The sequence below is a fragment of the Notamacropus eugenii genome, chromosome 1 (genome assembly GCF_028372415.1).
Source record: "Notamacropus eugenii isolate mMacEug1 chromosome 1, mMacEug1.pri_v2, whole genome shotgun sequence".
Classification (NCBI taxonomy): domain Eukaryota; kingdom Metazoa; phylum Chordata; class Mammalia; order Diprotodontia; family Macropodidae; genus Notamacropus; species Notamacropus eugenii.
In genome coordinates this window covers 505,589,194-505,615,475 of record NC_092872.1, presented here as the reverse complement: position 1 = coordinate 505,615,475, position 26,282 = coordinate 505,589,194, and the positions used below count along the sequence as shown (strand labels likewise).

The 26,282-nt window shown below is 37.6% G+C and overlaps 1 protein-coding gene across 2 annotated transcripts in view; it reads left to right on the top strand.

The window, feature by feature from the left end:
- Nucleotides 1-26,054, top strand: part of EDN3 (endothelin 3) — a 41,706-nt gene extending 15,652 nt beyond the window's left edge. The window contains exons 3-5 of one of the 2 annotated variants that reach the window (XM_072633412.1): nucleotides 15,057-15,233; nucleotides 17,085-17,176; nucleotides 21,013-21,121. In XM_072633412.1, coding sequence (XP_072489513.1) covers nucleotides 15,057-15,233; nucleotides 17,085-17,151 — 244 coding nt within the window. In that variant the 3' untranslated portion in view covers nucleotides 17,152-17,176; nucleotides 21,013-21,121. Of the gene's footprint in view, nucleotides 1-15,056; nucleotides 15,234-17,084; nucleotides 17,177-21,012 lie in introns of both variants that reach the window. The other variant, XM_072633411.1, reaches the window with a different exon arrangement.
- Nucleotides 26,055-26,282: the final 228 nt, after the last annotated feature.

Sequence of the window (26,282 nt, the reverse complement as noted above, 5' to 3'; positions counted from 1 at the left end):
TTGAAACTTATTCTATAATGTATAATTTCAAATTTTCACTTAGAAAGTATAATCAAGTGGTTATAATAAAATCTTAGCACATAAGGAAATGAAGGCAGCTGTCCTTCATTGGAAGAGTACCAGACCTAGAATAAAAAGACCTGAAGTTGAACTATGGCATTCCAATATATGAACTAAATAACTAAAAAGATCTTGGGCAAGTCACCTAGCTTCTTGGGGCCTCTGTTTCTTCACTTTAAAAATAAAACAGCTCACAATACTCCCCTACTAGGATTGTTGTAAGAAAACAAAAGTGAAACAACAAACTATGAAGCATTATTAATTCTGTGACTGAGTATCTTGAAAGATCCAGGCTAAGAATTCTGAACATTAGTGAGCAAGAGAATGTAGATATACCTTATTAAAGGGATGGATTGTGAGAATATAGAAACAGAAGTGGTCATCACTAAAAGTCAGTATGGTTCCATCAGGAATAGATCATATTGGACTTAATTTCCTTTTTGGGGGGGAACAGGTGATTAACTTAAAAAATCAGGAGAAGGCCTGAAACAGAATATTTGGATTTTATGAGAAGATTTAAAAATCTCTCATAATATCCCTCTAAACAAGATGGAAAGATTTGGGCTAGAGGGCAATGCAGATAGTTGGATTTGTTATTGATTGAACAGCCAGATGCAAAGAAGATTAGCTATTGGATTGATATTAACCAATGTTTGGTCAAAGGTCTTTAGTGGAGTAGCCCAGGAATTTGGTTTGACCTCATGCTGTTCAGCATTTTAATTAATGTTTTAGATGCAGGCATGGTTATCAAATTTGCAGTTGATATATATATATATATACATATGTATATATAATATTATATATATATGATATAGATTTCATTTAGATAACCAGATTCTAAAAGTCTTTTATAGAAATTATAGCTTGGTTGTATCTATAGATACATTGCACATAATAAATGCTTAATACATACTTTTCATTTATTCATTCATCTATTAAGATAGCTTTTAATGGGGACAAATGTAAATGCAATATCCTGCATGGTTCAAAAATCAGCTATAGAAGTACAGGATGGGGAAATGTGTCATTAGAGACAGCAATTTCTATGAAAATTTTCTGGACATTTTGGTGAGCTGCAAACTCAATATGAGTCAACAGTGTAACATGGTGAGCAAAAGAATAATTGTTTAGACATGAACAAATTAGGGGGAACCCATGGAAAGGTGTTTAAGATGGCAAGAAGACTAGAAACCATGCCATACAAGAATTATTTGAAGAAAATGGGATTTTTTTTTTTTAGCCTAGAAGAGAGAAAACTTGGGATAGAGGGTATGATAATTTTCTTCAACTATTTGAATTTCGGTCATGGAGAACAAATAGTCATTTGATTTGCGTGTGGTTCCAGAGTACAAAAATAAGTACAAATAGGAAGAAATTACAGAGGCTGGTTTGGTATATTATAGGATTTATGTTGAAGGGTATTGTGTTATTTTTTATTAAGCTACAATTTGAGCCAGATGACCTCTAAGATCCCTTTTCACTTAGAGCTTCTGTGATTCTTTGATAGATGTAGACCCAGGAAATCGGGCTGAATATATGGTGACCTCAAGATGCTCTCTAAGACAAATTTCTGATATGAACCTTAAAAAGATCCTGCTAATTGCAGGCTTTGCTTAATTGAAGTTATATTGTAAATAATAGTGAGTCTTACTCCTGTACCCTACATGACTGCCCTTTCTGGCTTAAGAATATGGAATTTAGAGTATGGCTTGGAATTCAAGGTACTGTGGTGCAGAGAAAAAAATCAATAGGCTTACATCCTGGTTCTAACATTTATTTAAAATTGCTTGCTGTGTAACCTTGGGAAAGCCACTGAAGGCTCCATTTGCCTCACTTTCCTTTTCTACATAATGGGAATATTAAAAGTGCTATAGAAATATGGATTTTAGTTAATATTACTTGTGACCTATCATGAAGTACTATTTCTGAAATAGACATTGTTGCTGGCCAAAATTGTAACTTAGGGTTTCATAATTGCAATTAGACTTCAGAGTTCGTGGGAAGGCTTCTTAAAGAGGTTACACATTTCTGTTTTGGATCACATACACTTAAAACCTAATTCTTTTCTTTGGTCTCAATTCATCATAATTAGATCTGGAAATGCTCAGGAGCAAATATGAAGCTTGGCCCTAATACAGCAAATTCATCATTGCATAATAGTAACTGTCATTTATATAACACATTATGGCTTACAAAGAGCTTTATGTAAGTTATTATTTTGTTTGATCCTCAAAACAAGCACAGAGGAGGGAACTGATGCTCAGATAAGTGAACAGACTTGCTCGAGGTCACACACCAAGTCAATTGCAGATCCAGAATTCAAACCCAGGTCCTCTGATTTCAGATGATCTTTAAAAAATTAGACAACAAAGGAGTTTCATGAATTTAAGGAAAGCCTATCCACAGAGGTTAGGACTGATCATGACCTCCAAAGGAGACTTTGGCTCTCTCTTAGCATGAAAAGAAATTGGCAGGGAATTAACTTGGCCTTAGATCTGAGGTCAAAGAGAAGATTCTGATAGCTCTTGTGTATTTTGTTCCAGCCATCAAAATTTAAAGACAAGGGAAACAAAGCTTCCTATTAGTCTTATAGTTCTCGCTGGCACTAGGCAATAGTTTTCCTTTATGTTGTATTACATCCTGCCATGTGAAGGGCTCAGTTGTGGAACCAAGCAAGCTGACTTAACACTACAGCTCAGTTTTCTAAGCCATATTTGATTAATTGGCTTAATTTAATTCAAATGAGGGAGCGACATTAATTCTGTGCCAATATTTTTCTTTTTCTTTTTTCTAGACTTGAATCTGAGCTCTGGAACATATGACTTATGTGACTTTGAGTGGATTACGTAGCTTCATTGATTTCTTTATGTGTGTCATGAGAAGGGTTGGGCCAGGTGATCTTTAGGCTGTCTTCCAGCTTCCAAATCCTCTAATGCTTCGTATTTGCCACTGTTCTGATTCAGTTTAAGCCTCCCACTAGTTATAGACAACTTTGTGACTTGAAAAGGCTATCAAGATGAATCTTTGAATCTTTTCTTCATTGATGTACTTGGGGCAGAATTAATAGTAAATGCTTAATTAGTAATCACTGTGGAAGAAGCAAGGAAGGAGAAGACAGAACTATAACTAGTGATTTGTGTATCTGGGAAAGTACAAAGCACCTTTGGAGCATAAATCATGATCTCTGTTGGTGAGAGGGACAGAATACCACCTAATGGTGGGGAATGTACAGATCCTGGGACATTATTGTGGGGATCAGGAGACCTAACTCCAGCCTTCCGTCTTATAGCTTTATACCTGAACTAATTTTTTTCCTCCCTAACCAAATGTTCAGCTCCATTGCTTCTACACTGCTAAAATGCTACCTGTGGTGTGGATATCCTCTAAATTTAGCACCTCGGTGCAATGTTTAGTTCACCCCACCCTAGTTCCACCTCTGCCAGACTCAGTATGCTACTTTAACAAAAAGAAATCAACCAACCAACAAGCTGTTATTAATGCTTACTATGCACCAGTCATTGTGTTAGGTGCTCAGGATACAAAGACAAAATAAAACAAATTTTTGCCCTGGAGAAGGTTACATTCTATCAGAACGATATATTTCATTGTGAAAAAAGCCAAGAAAGTAAGGAGTCTTATTTATTAAAGACCTTTTATTTTTTGTTACATCCTTTAACTCATCTTACAAAGGCTGTTCTTGGTGAGTGAGTCAATGCTACAATCTATTCAGACTCACAAGCGTGAGAATGGGATATTGTCACTTTACCAAGAATGAAAAAGAGTAAAGTAAGTAATAATTTTAATGGCACATTTTGGAATTCTATCTTTTTCGTTTCTTTGTGGCTTGGTTCGAATTGAATGTGACTAAATGATGAATTTCCTTCTTTATCTCAATCTCTTACAATCCCTAGTTTTCATCAATGCTCATCTCAAACACCGCCTTAAACAAGAAGCCTTTTTGCATCCCTGTCCCCAGATGCTAGTACCTTCTTTCCAAAGTTGCTTTGTATCTATTTTGTATGTATGAATATACATGTTGCTAGATTGTAAGATCTTTGAGAGCAAGGCCTTTTCCACTTTTGTATTCAGTTCTGAATATAGTATCTAGCACAGAGTGGTGCTTAATAAATACTTGTTGATTGATTGGAGTGCCAAATATAAATGACAACAGGACTAGAACTTTATAGGATTTTAGAATTAGAAGAAATTTTACATATCATCTAGTCCAATCTCTTCATTTTAAAAATGAAGAAACTACCCCAATGAGGTCGAGTGACTTGCCCAGGGTCATATGAGTATGATTTGAGTCAGGATTTGAACTTAGATCTTTCGACTTTAATTCAGTGCTCTTCCCACTGTATTGGTTACATACTAAATCATGATTCCGAAGTTTTGGAATCTTGAGAGATTAAAACAGTAGGATTTTTTGCTTCTATTCGATTTTCACTTTCCATTTGAATGAAAAAAAAAAAACAACCCTAACATTTTAAAAGAACATTAATCTTTTGCAGTCTTTAAAGTGTAACAGTATGGTAGTTCATATGTATCTCATAGAATAGTGCACACATGGTTTCATACTCATCCTCTAAAAAATACCTGATCCCCATATTATCCTTTGTTTCCATTTCTGGGAACTATTTTGAGCTGCATCTGTCTGCAGCTTTGCATAAAGTTATAATGAGGCCATACCAGATAGGAATGAATGTACGTGCTTATGTTCGACCTGGAATTCTTAAGGGTCATGGGGGGTTGGGTAGAGAAACTTTAGCCTATCTCACTGGACTGCATTTATGTCCTAGCGGATGTAAGAAAAAATCAATTAATCTGTAGAATTCAGTCTGAGGGCAATTTTAGAATTCCTTCCCCCATAGCTAAAATTACATGTGTATGTGTGTACGCACATGTATATGTATGCATACTTGCATGTATATGTTTTCTTTTTAAGTTGTAAATTCTCAAATAATTTCACACTATAGGATGAAATAGAAACATTCGATATTGTTTATGTGTCTTGTGGATTATATCTGATGCATCTCCCAGTTGTCCTTGTGTGACTTCAATGTTTATATCCCTGGGCATGAGTGAGTTGATAGGATATTAAATACTGTGGCTTTGAGATATTTTCACATTCAGTCGCAGAGGTCTTTGGTAATATAACAGTGTAGATAATATGGGTTAAAATTTCCAAATATAGGAGTGAGGCTTCTGTGGAGGCTATCCCTGGGAGCGGGTTAGAAAAACAGCATAGCTTCACTCAGCCATGGCCTTTGGTGCCAGAGAAGTTTAGGGGCAATCCCTTCTGTGAAGGTTCTGTCGGTGGAAGGTTCTAGAATAACAATACTTGAATCTGATTCCTTTTAGTTAGAACTTGGTCTATGAAGATTTTTCTGTATCTACAAACTTCTTGGTGTGGAATACTGTTATCATGCTGCTTCTGTCAAGAGTTATTACATACTCTTATTGAAAACTATACTGAGGCAAAATTCATTTCAGAGACTCCTGGAAAGAAGGTGAATGTTAAGAAATTAGTGTCTCAGCTACTATCAGGGCCTGTATATTTGGACATTTTAATATGAGGATGGGAAAAATTAGCATTTTTTTACCCATGTCCCCATTTCCTCACTGATGGAATACTCTAGCATTTCCTTCTGGAACTGAAAAGGCAAGGACGCAAACAGCAGGGTATTCTCTGGGTTTGTAGTGCCAACAATAAAGCTTCTTCTATTTTATAGAGAATGTAATTTCTGATTCACATACCTTGTTAAGAAAAACATCTTGTGTTTTTTCTAGTCTTTAAGTCAATGCTATTAATTTTTTTCAGACTAACAGTGACAGATACGGGTGAGTTTTGTTAGAAAACAATTCCAAAAGGTACTGATTTTGCATAAAAAGCAAAAGAATAAGAAGTTCCAATTTTGTGATGGAGTAGAGCGATTTGGATGAATTTAATTTATGGATAAAGAAAAGGAAAAATCTGGTTTTTGAAGGAGTGGCTGGGACACAATGTCTTGAGGATGTGGGAGAAAGCCAGTGAAGTCCTCACTTCAGTTTTCTGGAATTGTCTGCTTGGAGATGACTGAGTTTCTCTTCAGCATTCTAGGTACGGTGCCCAGGTTCACAGTGAGTAAGAAGATCCTACACGTCTTGAGTTCTCAAAAATGAGCACTGAGCATAGTAGAAGGTTGTCGTTAGTGGGGCAGCATGGTACAGGGAAAAGAACAGTGGTTCTGACCTGGGTTCAAATCTCGTCTCTGATGCTTAGTGACTATATGACCTTGGGGAAGTCACTAAATTGCCTTGGGCCTCCACTAGCTGGTTTCTAAAGTGAAGAGGTTGGATAACATGCCTCCTGTGGGCCTTTCCAGTTCTATATCTGTGTCTTATGAACACCTTGGGAGGAAGCTTGGCAGGGTATGGCAATGGGAGACCTTGGATGAGACTACACAGGTGGGCCAATGGAGGGACTCCTGGACCTAGAGTCAGAAAGACTTGAGTTCAAGTCCTACCTCAGATGCTTACTAGCTGTGTAACCATGGATAAGTCACTTAATATCAGCCTACCTCATTTTACTTATCTGTAAAATGGGGATAATGATAACATCTGCCTCCTAGGTTTCTTTTTTTATTTTGAGGGTAAAATGAGATAATATTTGTAAAGTGCTTTGAAAACCTCAAAGTGCTATGTAAATACTACTTTGCTGCTCTTGTTGTCTGTAGGAGATGATTCAGAAGTTTCTGTTGATTCCAGGGCAACTGAAAAAAAAAAACAGCTTGAGCTTGTGGGTGGGAGGATGCTGGCTGATTGTTTGGATACTTGTGTACCAAGCTACAGCTGACAAGTATTTAAGGAAAGAAAGCAGAATGAAGGGGGCTGGTGTCTGGAGAAAGCTGTCTTATGAAATGAAACTGCTGTTTGCAAAGAGATAGTGTTTTATGATAGAGCCAAGGCAAGAGTTGGGTGAGGCTTAGGGGTGTGTCCTAGTACCATGGTCTCTTTGGATTAGGTCTTTGAACATTTTGTTCTCCTATGAATTTTTGGGCCCTGTTGATCGCCTCCCTGGGGAACAACAGTCAGGGGAGTTGAGGTAAGTGTCTGTAGGGCATTATGTCACCATGCTGTTTGTTGCCCTAGATTTCCTGGACATTTTCTCTTAGGGGTTGGGCTGTGATAAAAGATATTGGCAAGTCCCTAAGGACATTATCTGAACCACTCCCTTCTGCTAAGGACTCACCTGTGCCAGAGGTCACTGGGCCCAGGCAATCAGAGACTGAGGTACCAGAAAAAAAAGGGATCAGAAAAAAATGTTTCCCCTATTCCCTTATTCCAATCTCCATGATTATAAATTTCTTTATAGAAACAAATAAAATGATCTCTATATTATTCTGTAGTATATAGGAAAGAATTCTAGATTTGGGATCCCAAGACCTTGGATCAAATTCTAATTGCCACTTTCCAGCGGGGTGATCAAGGACAAATCACTTGGTGTTTGAGTCTCTGTTTTCTCATCTACAAAATGGGGATAATAATATATTTCACAAAGTTCCTGTGAATAAAGTACTATGTGAAAGTGAGCTATTTTTAAAAAATACACTTTTAAGAAGATTTACAGAATCCTAGAGTTGGAAGGGACTTTAGAGATTGTCTAATTTAACTTGTCCCTGGAAAATAATTCACTTCTACAATACATACTTGAGAAAATCCCATTCAGCCTTTGCTTCAAAACTTCTAATGAGGGGGATTCGTCTGTCTCCTGATGTGGCCCAGTCCAGTCTAGATAACTCTAATTGCTAGAAAGTTTTCCTTAGATCAAGCCTAAGTCTATTCTCTTTGCAATGTGTAACTGATACTGTTGGTTCGCTCCTCTGGGGCCAAGTAGAGCAAGCCTAAATCTCTCTTCCACTTGACAGCTCTTCAAATACTTGAAGACACTAGTATGCCCCCTCAAGTTTTCTCTTCTACTGTCTAAGCATGTCCACTTTTTTCAAACATGCTTATATGGCATACTCTCAATGCCCTTCACCATCCCAGCTGATTCCTTTCTAGCTTATTAATATTCTTCCTAAAATATGGCACCCAGAACTGAAAATATCCCCCCAGATGTGGCCTGACTAGGGCAGAGGATGGTGGGACTATCATTTCCCTGGTCTTGAGGCACTGTGTCTTTCCTGATGCTGCCTAAGATTCAGATAGTTGTCTAGGCTGCCATATTGCACTATTGATCCATGCTGAACATATAGCCTATTAAAACCTCCAGATCTTTTCTCACATAAATTATTGTCTATTCATGCCTCTGCTAGCTTAGGAAAAAAAAATATACTTGAGTGATTTGACCATGGAAATTTACCATGTGTGTTTAATAATGTTTTTATTTGACTGGGTGGCCTATTTTAGGAAAATTCAATAATATGAAATTTTACCATCTTCATAGATTAAATAAATTAACTCAAAGACACCATGATGTAGTGGGGGAATGCCTTAGATTTGAATCCATAAAATCTAGGTGTAAATTCTGACTACTATTTCATACTTACAAGACCTTGGACCAGCTACTTAGTTTCTCTGGGTCTCAGTTACCACTTTACAGTGAGGGTTTTGGACCAGATGGTCTTGAAGGTCTCTTTCAACTCTTAATTAATGACCTACTATATCAAATGAAGGTCTAGAGTTGTCCATCTAGGGACCCCCTTCACAATCCCTCTCTGCTTTACTAGACAGTCTGCTCATCCTTGTGAGTTATCTGTGAACCTTCCACTGAAGAATCTTTCTGACTTTGAATGACCAAAACATGTTCAGTTACTAGCTCTGGCAAGTGTTTGGATATGGCAGACTTGATATTCTTGTGGTATAGCCCTCGAGAACCCAAGGTCACCTTGATACCATGAGGAGACAGCAGGGCCAGATATTAGAGGTGAAAGATGTCTAATAATTGACAATGAAAGATATCTGTTACATATCTATTTATAGCAATATCAATATATCCATACACACACTCACACATATAGTTGTCTTTTCTTTCCCCCCTATCTATTGCAAATTATTTATTTTACACAAAGGTCTTCTGTTTGACTTTTTTTTGCTCATTTCTCCTTTTTTGTGCTGTTATATCCTGGAAGCAAGTGATCCCAAATTTGAACACATGCAGATGATCCAAGATTTTACAATTTACGCACATTCCTAGGACTGATAGGATAGGGCAGATATTGTAGTAAGCAGCATGGGGTAAAGAAGAGGATTTATTTGGAGTTTAAATTCCTACTCTGCCACTTATTGTGTAACTTTGAGTAAATCACTGGTAGGTATTTATAAGTAACAGACATCTTTCATTGTCGATTATTAAATATCTTTCACCTTCACTAATATCTTGCCCAGATGCTTCCTTGTGGCATCAAGGTGACATTGGGTTCAAGGGCTGCACCAGGAGAATGTCAGCTCTACCAGATCCACACATTTTAAGGGTTTCCATGTCTAGTACCTGAACATGTTTCTGTCCTCCAAAGACCACCCTTGCTAAGGTCAGAAGGGTCCATCATCAGTGGGTTGATCAATATCTCGTAAAGATCGTTTAGCTGTCTAGTAAATCTATAAATCTGTTATCTCTTGTGTAAAATTAGGGGGTTGGTTCAGATGCCTTTTGAGGTACCTTGCACCTCTAGTTCTATTTAATCCAATGTTGTAAAAAATGGGCATGCCCAGCTACTTTATTTTTTTCAAATTTATTTATTTGTTTTCAGTTTTCAACAATCACTTCCATGAATTTTTAATTTTCTCCCACTCCCTCCCCTGACTCTCCCCAAGACAGCATCTAATCTTATATGAGTTCTACACATACATTCTTATTAAACACGTTTTCACTTTATTCATGTTGCATAGAAGAATTAAAACCAACAGGAGAAAGCCTAAGTAAAATGAAACAAAATCAAACATAACAAAAGAGAAAATAGTCTGCTTCATTCTGCGTTCCGACTCTATAGTTCTTTCTCTGGATGTGGATGGCGTTGTGTATCATGAGTCCTTTGGAAATGTTTTAGGTCCTTGCCTTGCAGTGGAGGACTGTCATGCCCAGCTACTTTAAATGGCTGGTATATGCTTGTAGTTACCTATTTGACCACTAGGTGGTGGTTGGACCCTGGTAAGGGGAAATAGTATTGGCTTCGGTTGTTGTGACTGTTCAATTAGTAAAGGTAACTTTTGGAAAATGAGCAGGGACATTTATATGTCAGGCTGTGTGTCTGATCTGTTTTCTCAATCTTTCATTATTCAGTTGCTGAGTGAATGGAGTGCTAGATTTGGAATTAGAAAGTGCGGAAATCAGATCCTGTCTCAGCCACTTCCTGTCTGTGTGACCTTGGGCAAATCATATAACCTCTCTCAGCCTCGTTTTCCTCGTCTGTAAAATGGGGATAATAGCATCTACTTCACAGAGGTGTTTTTACAATGAAATATCATTCATAAAGTGCTTTGCAGACCTTAAAGTGGAATATAAATGCTAGTTAATAATGATAATATACACAACTGGTATAATTCTTACACCTTCAAAATGCCAATTATTTTCTAAAAATATTGCAATGGATTAAGAATGATAGGATTGGAATTTCCAGGAATATCCTCCCCTTGGTCATTGTTTCCATACAGTAATGTTACAGTGGAATCCAAAAGAAGCTCATGTAGACCTAAGAGGCATTTGAATTCACAGGAAACCATTTCTTGGTTAAATATTCCAAGTTAGCAGTCAGCCAATATGTATTTATTGACTACCTGTTATATTCTCAGCTCTGTGCAAGTACTGTAGAAGCCACAGACAGAACTGAAGATATGGCAGTCCCTTGTGCTTGTAGACTTGACTGCTCTTTAGGCCAAAGTTTTTTCTTCTCTTTCCTTAGTTCCCAGCTAAGCCTGGAATAGTGATGTGCACCTAGTAGGTGCTTCATATTAGATATGTGTTGAGTGATTAAATGGGAAAGGTCACAGGAATAGGGTATGCTTCATTTTTTGAAGCTATCAGGAATAAAAGGAATATAGACTTTAGAACTAGAAGGGATGTTAGAGAATATTTAGTCTAACTCCTTTCTTTCATAGATGAGAAACTGAGTCCAAGAGAGAAGCCAAGAGACCGAGAGAGAAATAACTTTTCCAAGGCAAACTGGGATTCAAATATAAGTCCTCTGATTTTAAATCCATTGTTATTTTCATCACATCATTATTTTTTTCCAGTATGATTTATATCCGGCCACTCATTTGAATATAGTTCATTCATGTGAATGAGAAAATGCTAAACTTGTCTATATTAATCACTAGCATATTTCTTGTTATTTCCTTTGAAGCATATGAAAAGTTTTTATTCAAGTTGATCAGCTCTAGACTAGTGTTTTCAAAATTGTAGGCCTCTCTGCTGATTGAAAAATGGGTTCATTGTTATTCTCTTTGTGAGATTTTCACCTGGAAATGGAGGGGCCTAGGTTTAATGTCAACACTTAGAGATTTAATATGACCCTATTACTGGAAAAATATATGTTTAGCCAAACCCTGGTTCACCACAATGTCTTCATTGTTCTACCCTTCTCTGCCCTCCTTAGCCTTTTCATAGGGAAAAGTAGAGTTTTTTAGCAAAGACCCATGGCCAAACAGTACCCATGTTCTGCTTTCAGTCTCCATTGTATGATCTCAAGATGCTAAACATCTGCAGGCTGCCTGGGTCAGAAGTTCATTGAGTGAAGCCCTAGTTCACAACCAGCAGAGTGAGAAGAAAGGGAAAAAAGAATATAAAGGTGCCTCAATTCCATGACTTGAACTCAGATCTTTTTGATACCAAAGGTGATCCTCTGTCTCTCAAACAACATTCACATGCATAGATATACACTCACACGCATATACCCAGTGTAGTAGAATAGAAAGAGTAGCAGAACTGGAGTTAGAAGTCTTGGTTTGGAGGTCTATTTCAACCACTAACTCTGATTCCCTTCTATAAAGCCTTTCCTGGGGCTTTTGCCTCACCTCCCTGGGAAATCATGCCATCTCTTTGTACTTCAGTTTTCTCATCTGTAAACCAGGAGTATTAAAACTTACATGGCCTACCTCACAAAGTTATGAGAAAAAATACTTTGTAATCATTGAAGTATAATATAAAAGTGAGCTATTATTATACATTGAAAATGGAGGAATATGACATAGGTGATTGCTACCTAGAGAAGTCTGGACAAAGTGAACTCTGAGGTCCTTCCCAACTCTGAGGTTCTATGATTCTATGAATTCAGTTTAATCTTTACTTTTCTTTTTGACACTTGGTTTTCCTCTCTTGCCCAAGCTAGAAGTTTGGTGACTACTCATGGATTGAGGCCAGCAGAAGGGAGCTTTAACCTGATCTATTTTTCCAACTTGGCAGGGGTGGTTTCTTCTTAGACAGTCTGGTGGACCTCTGTTCCCTTGGGGGCTCACTATATTGGAACCAGCCTTAGTGTGGACATCAGTTTTAATTCTACTATAGCTCAGAAGTTTCAAATTCAAACAATGCACCATCCTCAGTCTCCCTGGTAGTAGGAATCACAGGTGTGTGCTCCATCTCATCGGACTTCATTTTGTTTTAAGAGTTAGTATCTTGTGTTGAATACAGGTATTGAGCCAATCTAAATGCCAGGAAGACCAGGCATTTAAGTCATGCCTTTGACACATATTGGTTGTGTGGCTCTGGGCAAGACACAATGTCTCAGTGCACTAAGCAAGTTTTTAAGACTCTGTAAGTTGTAGAGAAGGTACCAACCTGCCTTGGTAAAAGAAATTCCCTCTTCTGGGAGTTTCTTATAGTAATGAAATCATAGGTCTAATCCCTGTCCCCTTTCTCCTATCACTTTGAGAACATTTGGAGAATTTCATGAAACTCCTTGGGGCAATCTGAGATATTCTGGAGTGTCTGGAAATCCCTGGTAAAGAAAAGCCAAAATATTTTTGGAAGAGCCATTTCTGCCTGAACAGCCCTCCAAATTATTAGCAATAGGTCATGAAATCAAGTCACAGCCTTTCGAAGCTAACTTCAATTAAGCAGCATATGATTTAAACATTTTTCCACTGAATAATTTGGCAATCTTTCCTCTTGTGTAAATCTTTTGTGGCTTGGGCATAGACTATAATAACTAGCAACTGTTATTAACTGTCTTGTTGCATTTCATAACACCAGCATCTATGTACCAACATGTATCATCAGCTGGATCAGTAAGTAGGTCAGGGTTTTGGGTGACAAACCTTTTTTTAAAGACCAGTTTTCTTGTTGAGTAATGCACCATCCCCCACCAGGCAATAACATCAAAAATAAAGATAAAGGAAGGTCTGATGAGTAACTCTAGTGTGAGACAGGTTGGCCTGAAGGCCATTTTTTTTGAATGACTGCAGTTGGGTTTGCTTGATCCCTTTTAGTCTGAATGATAACCCACGAAAGGTAAATCCCTTAGAGGGGGAAAAAAGGCCCCCATATGGCAAAAACCACAGATGTCTGCCAGCTTCTGGAATTTGTAAAGAATTTTACCTTTCTAGTTTGACCATGTCACAGGTGTTTGGGGGGCATGTAACCTTTCTGGGATTAGCAGGTCTGTCAATTGAAGTGTCCTTATGATACGTTTTGGGCTGCTCCTCCCTCCCTCCCTGTGAACTAGCTAAGGAATATTAACCTCTGGACAGCTAGCTCCAATTACTGGTAATTACTCTTCCACTTTCCAGGGGGAGAGAAGGGAAAAGCCCCAGGCAAAACTTACAGAAGGAAGCAATAGAAGTGTGCAGAGAAAATTGACTTGAGATGTTGGGTGTGGAGGTGGGAAAGGAAGGAAGGCTTAGTGGAATCACGTCTAGGTTTTCTCATAGTTGTCTTAACTCTGGCTTGAAATAATTAGAAATGTAAACAGAAAAGTTTTCTGGTGCAGATGGTGTGAGAATGTTGAGACCTTTTGCATGCTGAAGCACTTACCTCCTCCTTGGTCCCAGGCACAGGAAGCCATGCCATTAAGCAAAGAATATAGAAGATAAGCATATTGAATGCCCAAGCCCACACCTGGTAGTGTTCAGTTAGAATTTCTCAGAGTAGAGATTATCCCAGTTCTGGGTCAAGCTTTGCAAAAAGGGCCCCTTGCATCCAATTTCCTCCATAACACTTTCTAAGCACATCCTAAGGAGAGATGCTTCCCCCTCTTCATGGAACTCCAATCCTTGTGAGACATAATTATGTCTACACTTGCTAGACATTTGGTTGTACGTACAGTTGAGTTCAACCAATGTTTATCAGACACTTACTGTGTGCAAAGTGCTTTGTTAGGTGCTGGGGATAACAAGCAAAAATGACAGACACTGCTCTCGAGGAATTTATATTCTGATGGAGGGGAGAGACACAGCATAGACTCATAGATGGCTCAGATTAGAACTAGTTCATTTCTAAGCCCCCTAACTTTACAGAAACAGAAATTGAAACTCAGAGACAGCAAGTAGAACGGCCCAAAGTCACACAGATTTTTAGTAGCAGAGCTAAGATCCAAAACCAGCTCCCTGATTCTCTGATGTACTACTCTGTAAAGAACACTGGACTTGGAGGCAGGAAATAGGGGTTCAAGGCTACCTTCCACTAGCAGTTTGGCCTCAGGTATGCCATTTTACTTTTTTGAGTCTTTGTTTCCCTATCTAAAAAAGCAAAATCCCAAGAATTGGGAGTAATAATCTTTATATCACCTTCTTCGTAAGGTTCAAATGAGACAACGAATGTAGAGCTCTTTGTTATCAGAAAATGCCATCGTGTGATGTGAGTTTTCCTGGTAACGATGAATAAGCTCATCCCTGGCACTTGTTTGTTGTTGGGTAAATTCTGGCAGCAGTTCTCTTGTGATAGTTGTCAGTCCCCATTTAGATATACACCAGGCTATATTTCTTGTCTTTTCTTTTTTCTTCTTCTTGATGTAGCACTCATCTATGTTGAGACATTAATAATAAAGTGATATGAAGACACATGTTCTCCCAACTCTTTACAGGCGGACTGTACCATATGGGCTCTCCAATTACAGAGGCAGCTCCCGGGGCAAGAGATCCGTGGATCCTGTACGCAGAAGTTCGCCATCATTTAAAGGACCACAGAACCGATGTATTTGCACAAAACAAGATGATGATGCCTGCATTCATTTTTGCACCAGAACTGAGGACAACAGAAGGTAAATGGCTCTCTAGGAAGTTTTAATCATTTCAATGAAAAGTGATTGGTAGAAGCATACTTTAGTAAGACATTAAATGACACGATAATAATGAAAGCTGATATTTATATTGCACCTACTATGTGCCAAGCACTTTACACATCTCATTCAATCCTCACCAGAAGCTTGCGAGGTACATGCTATTTCTCTCCACCTTTTACATATGAGGAAACTAAGGCAAACTGAAGATAAGCAACTTGCCTAGGGTCACATAGCTAGTAAGTACCCGAGGTTGTATTTGAACTTGGGTCTTCCTGACTCCGGGTCTGTCACTCTATCTACCATACCACCTAGCTGCTTGTTATAGAACATAAATAAAAAATAGTTAATATGGTCCTCTAATGGGTCTGTGACTTCATCAGTGTAGATGCTTCTTCCATCAGTCTGGATGGCAAGCTACTGGGCCTTCTTGTGTGATTTTGTCCATATTTTCCCCTAAATTCACACATAATTCAGCATCAGAAAAGGATAGGATTTTATCAGTGGAAATGACATTAAAGAAGGTTTATTATCATCTTCTTGGCTGCTACATCTTATATACCATGAGGTCTTTCCACTGGACTTACAACTGAAACCATCTGTATTTCTCTTTGCCTATTAAAATGTTAGCACCTTAAGAATGAGTATTGCCTTTCTTTATTATTTGTATTTGTGGTGCTTAGCCAGTGCATTGTCCTTAGTAAGTGCTTAATAATTGCTTTTTCATTTATTCATTCATTTGTCCTTCATAGAGAATCAACCCATCTTACTCATGGCCTTCCTCTGGTTCTTTTAATGTCTCAGACTTGGGTTATCCATTGTACATTAGTTATCTGCCATTCCATTACATGACTAGTCCACCTCTTTTTCCAGTCACATGTCAACAACAATATCTTTGGTATGCACTGATCTTTTCCACCCTTAGAGTTGTTAACATACCATGGAAACTTAGTGGACCAGGTATCTGGCTGAAGGCTGAGAAGATTATCAATTGTTCCCCAAGTTCTACTGGTCTTGTTCTCAATCTTGAATGGACTTCTAAAAAAAAAAGTCCAAAGGAAAACTGGCATTGTTGTGTCCCAACAGACACACCACTTTGAAAGTGCAATTATAAGAACTTTCTTGATGCCTAAAATATAAAATTAACTAGAACATGAATTGTCAACTGAGCAAGTAATTACTTAGAATTGTTTCTGTTAGTAAATATGAAGTTGGGAACACAGAATATCAGAACTGGTGGGTGACCCAGAGATAATCTAGTCCAGTTCTTTTGTTTTACTGAGAGTAATAGCTAATCTTTATGAAGAGCTTCAAGGTTTATGATGAGGTCCAGAGAGGTTGATTCTTGCTCACAATTGCAATTAGTAACAGAGCAGAGATTCGTCAGTCACTCAACTAGAATTTATTAAACACTTACTATATCCCAGATCCTGTGTTAAGCACTGGATTAGAATGTAGGTCATCTGACTTCAAAACCAGGGTTTTTTTCTATTACTGAATATTAATGAAAGTAAACTACCTGTGGAAACCAGCTTCAGATTTTGTACGACTGGAAATTCAATGTTGACTCTATATCTTCTCCTTTTCTCCCAGATGACCTAATGATCAGCATATAGAAACATACTAGAGTAATATTGGAATCCTCCTTTGCTAAGAGTCCAAATAATAGAAAGGGATCTGAGTATGTTTGCACTCTAGATGTACTGATGGGAACTTCATGCATGAAAGTAGAGAGTTATTATTGCATACCTAAAAATCTTAAGCATTTTCTGGAAGATGAATATAGAGTGCTACAATTTGGGTTGATTATTGAAACCAGCCTTCTCTTTATAGTAATTCAAGGACAGTAGAAAAACATCAAGACATAGACATGGAACAGCCTCCTGAAAAGTGGCCCTGACAGCACTAATGCTTTATGAACAGAGGTGAGTTGAATTACTAGGCATACAGTTTATTTCATAGTTACTAGGAACACTTGAATGGGGTTCTTGAGCATCTCTCTAGTCAATGGATGTAGTCTGATCCCAGACAGAGTTAACAAACCTAAGAAAGAGTAGAAGTGACTTCTTTTTATCAGTTGAATTCTTGGAATCAATATAAATAATTTTGATTTTCCTTGTCATGAGATCATATGTTTACAGGTGAAAGTTTCCTTTGTGATTATGGCTTCATTTGACATTGGAGGAAACTAAGGCTCAAGGAAGTAAAGTGAATGACTTAAGGCCATACAGACAATAAGTAGCAGGGCCAGAATTTGAATCTCCTCCCTTTGACTCAGTCTAGTGTTCTCATTATATCACATTGCCTCACAAACAAGACAGTTTCAGGAGACCAACTCATCTGAGAATCATTTGTTTCAAAGTTCTTTGTAGTCTTCCATAACTTTGATCACCATCTGTTCATTCCTTTCATACTCATTCATTCATCGTATGGAACTTCGTATGAGTCAGATGAGTTACTTAAATGAAATAAAGGGATTAATTGACTAGATAAGTGTAAATGTAGAAGCTGGGAAAGCTGGTGCTGACTTCACGGAGAAAATCTCGAATGTACACTTGCTAAAAGGTGTTTGTTTCTCTTCTCCCTGCCCAGCTTTGAAAACTGTATCTCTTATGTGTTTTCTACTGGAGATTTTGAGCCTTTGGTAGAATTTGTGACTTGCTTTATCACAAAACAAATACTTACATGGCATGGAAAATAGAATTTTCTGGCAATAAAATATGTGAATTTATATTAAAAAAAAGTAACATAAAAAAAGTATCTTTGCATTCCCCTTTATGTTGTATGCTCAGCAGCTATCTGCATTGTCTAATCTGGCCCCCAGGTCTACCAGGATGCAGTTCTAGTCAATTAAGGAATAGGTGCTTAGTAAGCACTTACTATGTGCTAGGCCCTGGGACAAACCTAGAATACATAGATAAAATAGCCCTTGCCCACCTGGAGGTTGCTTTCTAATGGGGGAGACAACATTTAAATACATATCCCCACAGATTTTGGAAGGGAAGATGTTAGTTGGAGGGAGAATAAAAAAAAAAAAAAAAGACTATGTAGAAAGTGGTGCTTCAGCCAAGTCTTGAAGGAAACTAGAAGCTCCACAAAGTGGAAGTGAGGAGGGCATACATTCCAGGAATGGAAAAATGAAGGCATGAAGCCTGTGCCAAGGCATGGAGACAGGAGATGAAGTATCCAGCTTTCTGTTATTTCTTCCCTTTATTCTAGCCAAATCAGAATGCTCACTATTCCCCAATCTCATCTTGTCCTGTCCAGAAACCTTCGTTTTGCACATGTGATCCTCCACAGCTCAGATAGTTCTGAGATAGCTCAAATTCTGATCCCGCTACTTATTATCTCTCCCCCTTTCCCCCATTTCTACTTGTTGAAATCCTTCCCTTTCCTCAAGACATTACCCATGTACTGCCTCCTCTCCCTTTAGTTATGTGATCCCCACCTTTTTGAATCTTTCAAATCACTCTGGATCTCTTCGATGTATGAATAATTTTGTAATTTGGATCCTAATGTTTGTTCTTAACTTCTTGATTCAACTGTAAGTTCCCTGAGGGGAGGCACTATATTCTGTTTAATCTACATATTCAATGTACAAAGAACAATGCTTTGAACATTGTTATTGTTCAGTCATTTCAGTCATGCCCTACTCTTTGTGTCCCCATTTGGATTTTCTTTGCAAATTCACTGGAGTGGTTTACCATTCCCTTTTCCAGCTCTATTTACAGCTGAGGGAACTGAGACAAACAGGGTTAAGGGACTAGCCCGGTGTCACACAGCTAGTTAAGTATCCGAGGCCAGGTTTGAATTTAGGAATACGAGTCTTCCAGACTCTGGGTCTGACACTCTGTTCACTGTGCCACTTAACCACCCCTTTGTTGTTACCTAAATGTTTGTTGAATTGACTAAAACTGAGTTAACTGTTCGTATAGATATACAATGTATATGTGTATATACGTGTGTATGTGCATGTGTGTATGTATGTGTGTGTGTGTGTATAGAGAATTTCTGTATTCCAGAGGATCTATGATTTCATCTCTGTGGTTCCTATAGAAAACACTGCAATTCAGCTACACCTTCACATTCTATGCTGTTTTGGTTCATATAGTTATGACCCTAGTTTGAGTATTCATCTGACTTCTCACATGGATTACTGCAATAGTCTTTAATTGGTGTTCCTGCTTCAGGTCTCTCCCCACTCCAATTCATCTTCCATTTAGCTGCCAAAGTGATTTACCTAAAGCCTAGGTCTGCCCATGTCACTCTCCTACTCAATAAATTTCCATGGCTCCCAATTACTTTCAGGATCAAATATAAAATCCTTTCTTTGGGATTTAAAGCTCTTTACAACCTTGTTCCTTCTTACATTCCCCCCTCCCCAATACACTCACACTTGATACTCCATCTCCCATCTCTCTGCCTTTGAATGGGCTATCTCTCATGCCTGTAATGTTTTGTGTCCTCTCCTCTGTCCCTTAGTTTCCTTGACTCGTTTCAACACTTAGCTCAGATCCAGTCTTACGCAGGTAGCTTATTCTGTTCTTCTCAGCTGCCTTTCTCCCTGAGATTGCTATCTACTTTTATATATTGCAAATATACTGGTTATTTACATGTTTTCTCTCCAATTAGAATGTTGAGTTCCTTGAGGGCAGGTCCTTTTTTTTAAAAACTCCTTTTCTCTTGTATACCTAGCCCTTTGTAGTCCCAACGCATGATAAGTACTTAGCAAATGCCTATTAACTAATTGAATGAATGTATTCACATAAATTATCCTTAGAGGATCTACCTGACATACCATCTTTGAATAGAGCGTGAACGCCAGCGTAGCCTTCAAGATCTTACATCATTCATCTCTTACTCTTACCATGTGATTGGCCATATATGACCTTAATTGTTCCTTTTTGGGCTCTTCTTTTATGTAAGTCCTCTTTGGTGATATGCTGTAGATTATTTATACTCAGCATATCTTTCTCTTGACCTTTGTATCTCTTGCAATTTTGATGTCGCTGTGATCATTATGATCCATGATGTGTAGTAGCATTGTTAGGAGAATTTTGGTGTAAAAGATAGTTTTTTTTTTTTTAATCAAGGAACAACTTAGGATAATTGAAAGCACTATGACATTTCCTAAGAAGAATCCAGCCCATTCTCATTTTCCTATAACGATTTTTGGCCCAGCTTGTCATCCATCAGAAGATGCCTGTCCAAGAAATTTATCCTAGTGGACTAACTCAATAGTCTGCCTATCCAGATGAATTTAATCATTTGGAAAATATGCGTTCTTTATCCACTTGTTTTTGCTCATGTGGACACCTTTTGAGTGAGTAGGTTGACCTTTTGAGTGAGTGTGAATCTCAGAGAGGAAGCAATATGTACAACAGGATTAGAAAAAGGGGAAGATCAAACACACACATATAGGGTCAGTCACTGAGTCAATAAACATTTATTAAGCACCTACTATGTGCCAGGCACTGTGCCAAGCATTGAGAATATGAAGGAAAATAAAATACAGCTTGTTCTCCAAGAGTTCACAATCTAATGAAGGACACAACCTGCAAATAATATGTCCAAATAAGACATATACAGAACAAATAGAATAATTAGAAGAGGGAAGGCAGAGTTGTTAATAGGGATCAAGAAAGATTTCTGTAACAGGACTTGCGCCTTACATATACAAAATAATTGCTTATTAAATTGAATCATTCAATATATTTTTTAAAAAATTATGCTATTCTTTTTGTGTTCTTGTGTCTCTAAGATTCGTTGAAGGTAAGGGGGAAAAGAAACAAGAAGACTGTAACTGCAATAAGAGAAACAAACGAATGCTTCAGGCAGCCATCAGATTTCACCATATGGTGTCCCTGCATTTGTGCCATTCCAAAAAGAAGGGAAAGCTGCTGAAGAATTTTGCATTTGGTGACACCTTGTTCTCCAGCTGCTCTGACCACTGGCACACCATGGATTTGAATTTCCATCTTTCTCAGCCAAAGGAATGAGTTTCACTCAGAAAATGAGTTTCCTCATCAAAATAACATGCCCCAATCCAAAGAGTAGCAAAATAAAACTAGACAAGTTTCTCTAATGGATAAAATACTCCCAGATGTGCTCTGGAGGTCACGGCATTCAACAACTCTGGTTTCAGGAGGGAAGTTGCATTTGGAGAAATATGGCAAGTTAGACACTCACATCTATACATTGACTCATATCTAAGCAAGTAGATAGCAAACTATTTACAAGTATAAACAAATGCCCTTACTATCATAAATGCCAAATAGCTATGCAGAAAAATCACAGCTGATAACTTGTATCTGAAAATATAGCAGGCTAACATTCTATGAAATTAGCTATTTAGTAAGTTACCCACGTTAGACACAAATCAGATCTACCCTGGCGGTTATGATTCTGAAGCGCGTAGTACTTAATGTAAAGAAATCTGGGAACAGTGTTACTCATCAAAAGAATGTGTCTCAAAGGTGAAATTGCATTTTGGGGGACATTAAGACAAGCAAATTAACACATACAGTCTTTCAACTATGCTAAGCTCCATGTAGCTTATTCATATTTAACTGGTCTTTCCATTTTCATCCTTTCTAAGGCAAAGGTGGCTCATTGGAAGATTAAATTCCCAGCTTGAGTTGTTCTTTTAAAACTGACTATGGAGGGGGGAGGGGTGTTGACCCACAATGTTGAAGTTCAATATTTTTTTAAAGAATTTTCTGGGGATGATTTCAAAATAAACTTCCTCACCCTATCCTACCCCTTCTTTGTAAATTATGTAAATTCATATTTAACTATATAATTGAAAAAGAAAGCAACTTGGAATTGTAACTTGTGGCTTTGTCTGTTCTGTTCCCCCCGGACCTTACTGTAAGCTTCTTTCTCTACAAGCATCTTAAAATGTAACTTTTTCTCTATGAGAAGATGTTTGGTGGAGGAGAAGATTGAACCCCTACTATACACAGTACTGACTTTGGAGTTGGTGCTAAAGTAGTTATTGTGGAGACAGTTAATGTATTGAGCAAAGGAGGGTAGGTCTTGGCTAAAATGTTATATTCTATATGAATATTATGTAAGTTATTGTAGTTGTAAAAGTAAATATCTTTATCACAAATAAATGGTAAGGTTCTGATTTCATAGCAGATTTTGTACATTTTAGAAAAGCAGATTATTTATTGTGAAAACTATTTACTGCAACTATTTCTTTCAGTGGATTTTTTGAAAAAAGTAAAGTCACTGTATATATATTATTTTAAAAAGAATGTGTTTTGAATGAAAAACCCCAGTAGATCACAAATTATTTTAAAAATGCATATGTGCCATTTGGCTGTATGCTGTCTTTGCAAGAAATCCTTGATATTTTCAACACTCAACATGGGAATAGTCAAATGCACAATAAAGTCTCCAAACATTATCCTGCTATTTTGATCATTATAAGTTAACATGTTAATATTCATATACATCATATATTTCACTCCAGAGAGGAAGTGGCAAAGCAACATTTTTGATTAAGACCCAATTGCAAACCAAGATGAGGAATTGTTGGAGAAGAGCCCAAGGATTTTGACCATCAGAGGAAAGGGATTAAAACAGCTAAGGCACTCATGAATTAAGTTTGAGAAGGGATTCTGCAGGGGGTACATCTTCCTTGTGACATTGTATACCATTCTTCTGTAGAATCATACTCAAATAGATAATAGATAAAAGAGGCCATACAGATCATGTCCAGTCCCATAGTACGTCTTAAGAACCACATCAGGAGGTGCAGCCTCTTCTAACTGCTGTAATACCTAACAGTACTGTTATCCCTTCTATATCTCAGGGGTTTGGAATACAGTGTCCCCGTGATCTATAAAGTTCATGTAACATTTTTTTGGCCTTCCATTATCTATCATAGTTGTCTAGTTTGGGTGGTACTTTTCTTTCCCATCAATTATAGTGTTTGTATTTCTTCAAAACCATTTGCTTGCTGTGTGACCTTAGGCAAATCACCACCTTTTTGAGTTTCAGTTCCCTTTTCTGTGAAAGTGAGAGGTTGCACTACATGAACCTCAAGGTTCCATCTATCTCCAACATTCTATGTTCTAAGTTCCCTCCTGACTTTAACATTCTATGTTTTAAACATCTTTCCAGCTCTAGTGTTCAGTGTTCCAAGGTTCATTTTGGCTGTACCATTCTCTCACGTTGTGTAAGGTGTCTATGCATATCAGGAAGGAATTTGGTTTCCTTAATTTCCTCCCCTCCAACTTTTTTATGTCTAGTCGAGAACCAAGTCACCAAAATAAGGAAATGAAAATCTAACATTCTAAAGTGGTTGATCATTATCTACGATAATAAAAAAAGTGTCCCTTGTTCTAATAAAAAAATTTACAAAATTGATAAATCAGGGTACTAATTCATTTTGCAGAACCCTAAAGGCTTGAATCTTGGGAATCTAGGAGGAGGAGTCCAATGAGAATGTGTAAGGCTCACAATCCTGAGGCTGGTGGGTTAGAATCACTCAATATGAACTTTATTTTAAAAGTTTTAAGGGAGGTTGGATTATGCAGTGGATGGAAAGTTGGCTTTTGAGTGAGAGGATCTTGATTTGAATCTCAGCTCGGTTACTGACTTCCTTGAACATTGCACATCGGCAAGGATGATACTGTTTGACTAGAAAACTGCTAAGGTTCCTTTCAGATCTTAATTTCTGGTCTTGTGAACATTCAGGTTGGACCAATTCCTATGTTAAATGATGACACAGTATAGAAAAGCAAAATTATGACTTAGCTCTTTGGATACTATTAAATATCTAAATTTAAAAAAGAGAGCCAAAGTCCAGGAACTGTGAATGTGAAATTTAAAATGGAGAAGGAGGTACACAAATAAGAGTTTGGGTGCAAACCCTCTTTTGGGTTTTGTTCTCACCCCAGTAAAAGCTAGGATTAGAAATCAAAGGAGAACACTTGTCACCCGCCTATTCTAAATGGTTATGCCTGGGCATTGGGGCCAGATGCAATCAAGAAATTTTGTAAAAATATATAAGAATTAAAATAGGGAAGTCAAATTAACAAACATGTTTTAAAAAATATATTACTATGTGCCAAGAACTGTGCTAAGCGTTGGTGAGACAACTATAAGCAAAAAGACAGCCATGGCCCTAAATGACCTTATTTTGTAATGGAGGAAGAAAATAAATAAATGAGAGATTAAGGGGTGGGATTGGTGAGAGAAGTTACCTATATAGGAACATGGTGGCAAAGTCTGGAAAGTGAAGGATGGCTGATCTGGGCTTTTCTTCAAATTGGAAGTCTTGGGGAAAACTTAGAGAATGCGAAAAGAGGGCTATGGGAAGAGTAATAATAATTCATAATTATATAATGTTTCAAGGCAAAGCATATATGCAGGGTTAAAACAACTGGAGTTTTAAGCAAATGAGTATAAAAACAGTATCCTTTATATTGAAGATTAAAAAAAAAACTATACTCCTTAGGCAAGCCCTTCAAGGTAGAGGCTTCCACATATATACACCATAAAAATTAAATGGAGAATACATAGCACTCTAATTTGTAGCACCATTGGTTCCTATTGAAATTTTAATTTAACAGGCATTTATTGAGTACCTACCATTACTAGACTGGAGAAGGAAATGGTAAACCACTTCAATATCTTTGCCAAGAAAACCCCATGAATAGTGTCGTCCACAGGGTCACAAAGAGTCAGATGCTACTGACAGACTGAAGGTCAACCACAGCCTTGTTCTTGACTCTGCATTATACTCTTTAGGAGCTTATAATCTGTGGGCATGTGGGGGTCGGATATGAAACGTAATAGATAAGTAAATATCAAGTATATATAGTAATCCAAAGCGTTCTTGAAATAATTATTTTTGAGGCTTCAGGGCTCCCCAGAACTTTTCCAATTAGTTGCAGAATTTTGGGGAAAAGGCAAATAATTCTATCTAGAAGGTTATTTTATTAGCCATGAATCATGGGAAGGGTGATGTTAAGCAAATTTTTAGAAAGCTTTCTAATTTTTCTGACAATCAGCTAATTAACTAATGATCAAACATATGTCAAACCTAGTGTTTAACCTAAGGAGGATATAGGAAGAAGTATTAGAAAAATTCCATGCTCTCTGTGGAGTTTATTATCTAATTAGGGATATAACTTATGGCATATATTTTAATACTGCTCTGATTTTATTAAGGTGAATACTCTCTCTCTTTATCATAACCCCATTGCATGTTAGGATATAGTCTTCATGAGTTGCTGTAGCCAAAATATTCATCACTTGGCCAACATTCTGGTGATGACCCTCCTTGAATGTAGCTAAGATGGTCTTCAGATAATGGCTACCAGTCCTGAACTCAAAAAATTTCCAACTTGTGAAGGTATCCTAAACCTTTAACTCTACCAACACTTTGTACATGGCATCTGATCTCTCACTTTCATGCCTTTACACAAGAGTACTCCTTTACCTAGAATGAGCTCTCTCCTCATCTTTGCCTCTTGAAAGAAGGGAACCCTTAGCTCCCTTGAAGGTTCAGTCCAAGTACCACCTCCTTCAAAAAGTTGTTCCTGATTTTCCAAGCTTGAATCTATTTCAAATCTTGATTCTATTACTCTGTCCACTGAGGGAAATGTACAACCTGTCTGGGCTTCACCTTGTCCCCCGGCATTGGGAGGTTTACCATCTCATAATTTCTCTCAGCCTTATTATTTGCCATTCGGGGTCAAGCAAATCCTATGTAAATGCACCCTATGTTTTAATTAATATTGTCATTATTATCATTATTACTCAATAAAGTCAAATTGCTTGCTTCATTGTCTCAGCATGAAATTCATTTAGGTTAATAACGTTAATATTTTAATAAGTTGAGCATCAAATTGACCATATTGAACCATATATTGCCCCTAACTCTAAGAGACTGCATGGCATAGTGCAAGTGCTGGAGACAGAACTACTTTTAACCAAATGACCATGAGGAAGTCACAACCTTTCAACTAGAGGCAACCATCCAGTAGTTAGCTAATATGTATTTATTAAGAA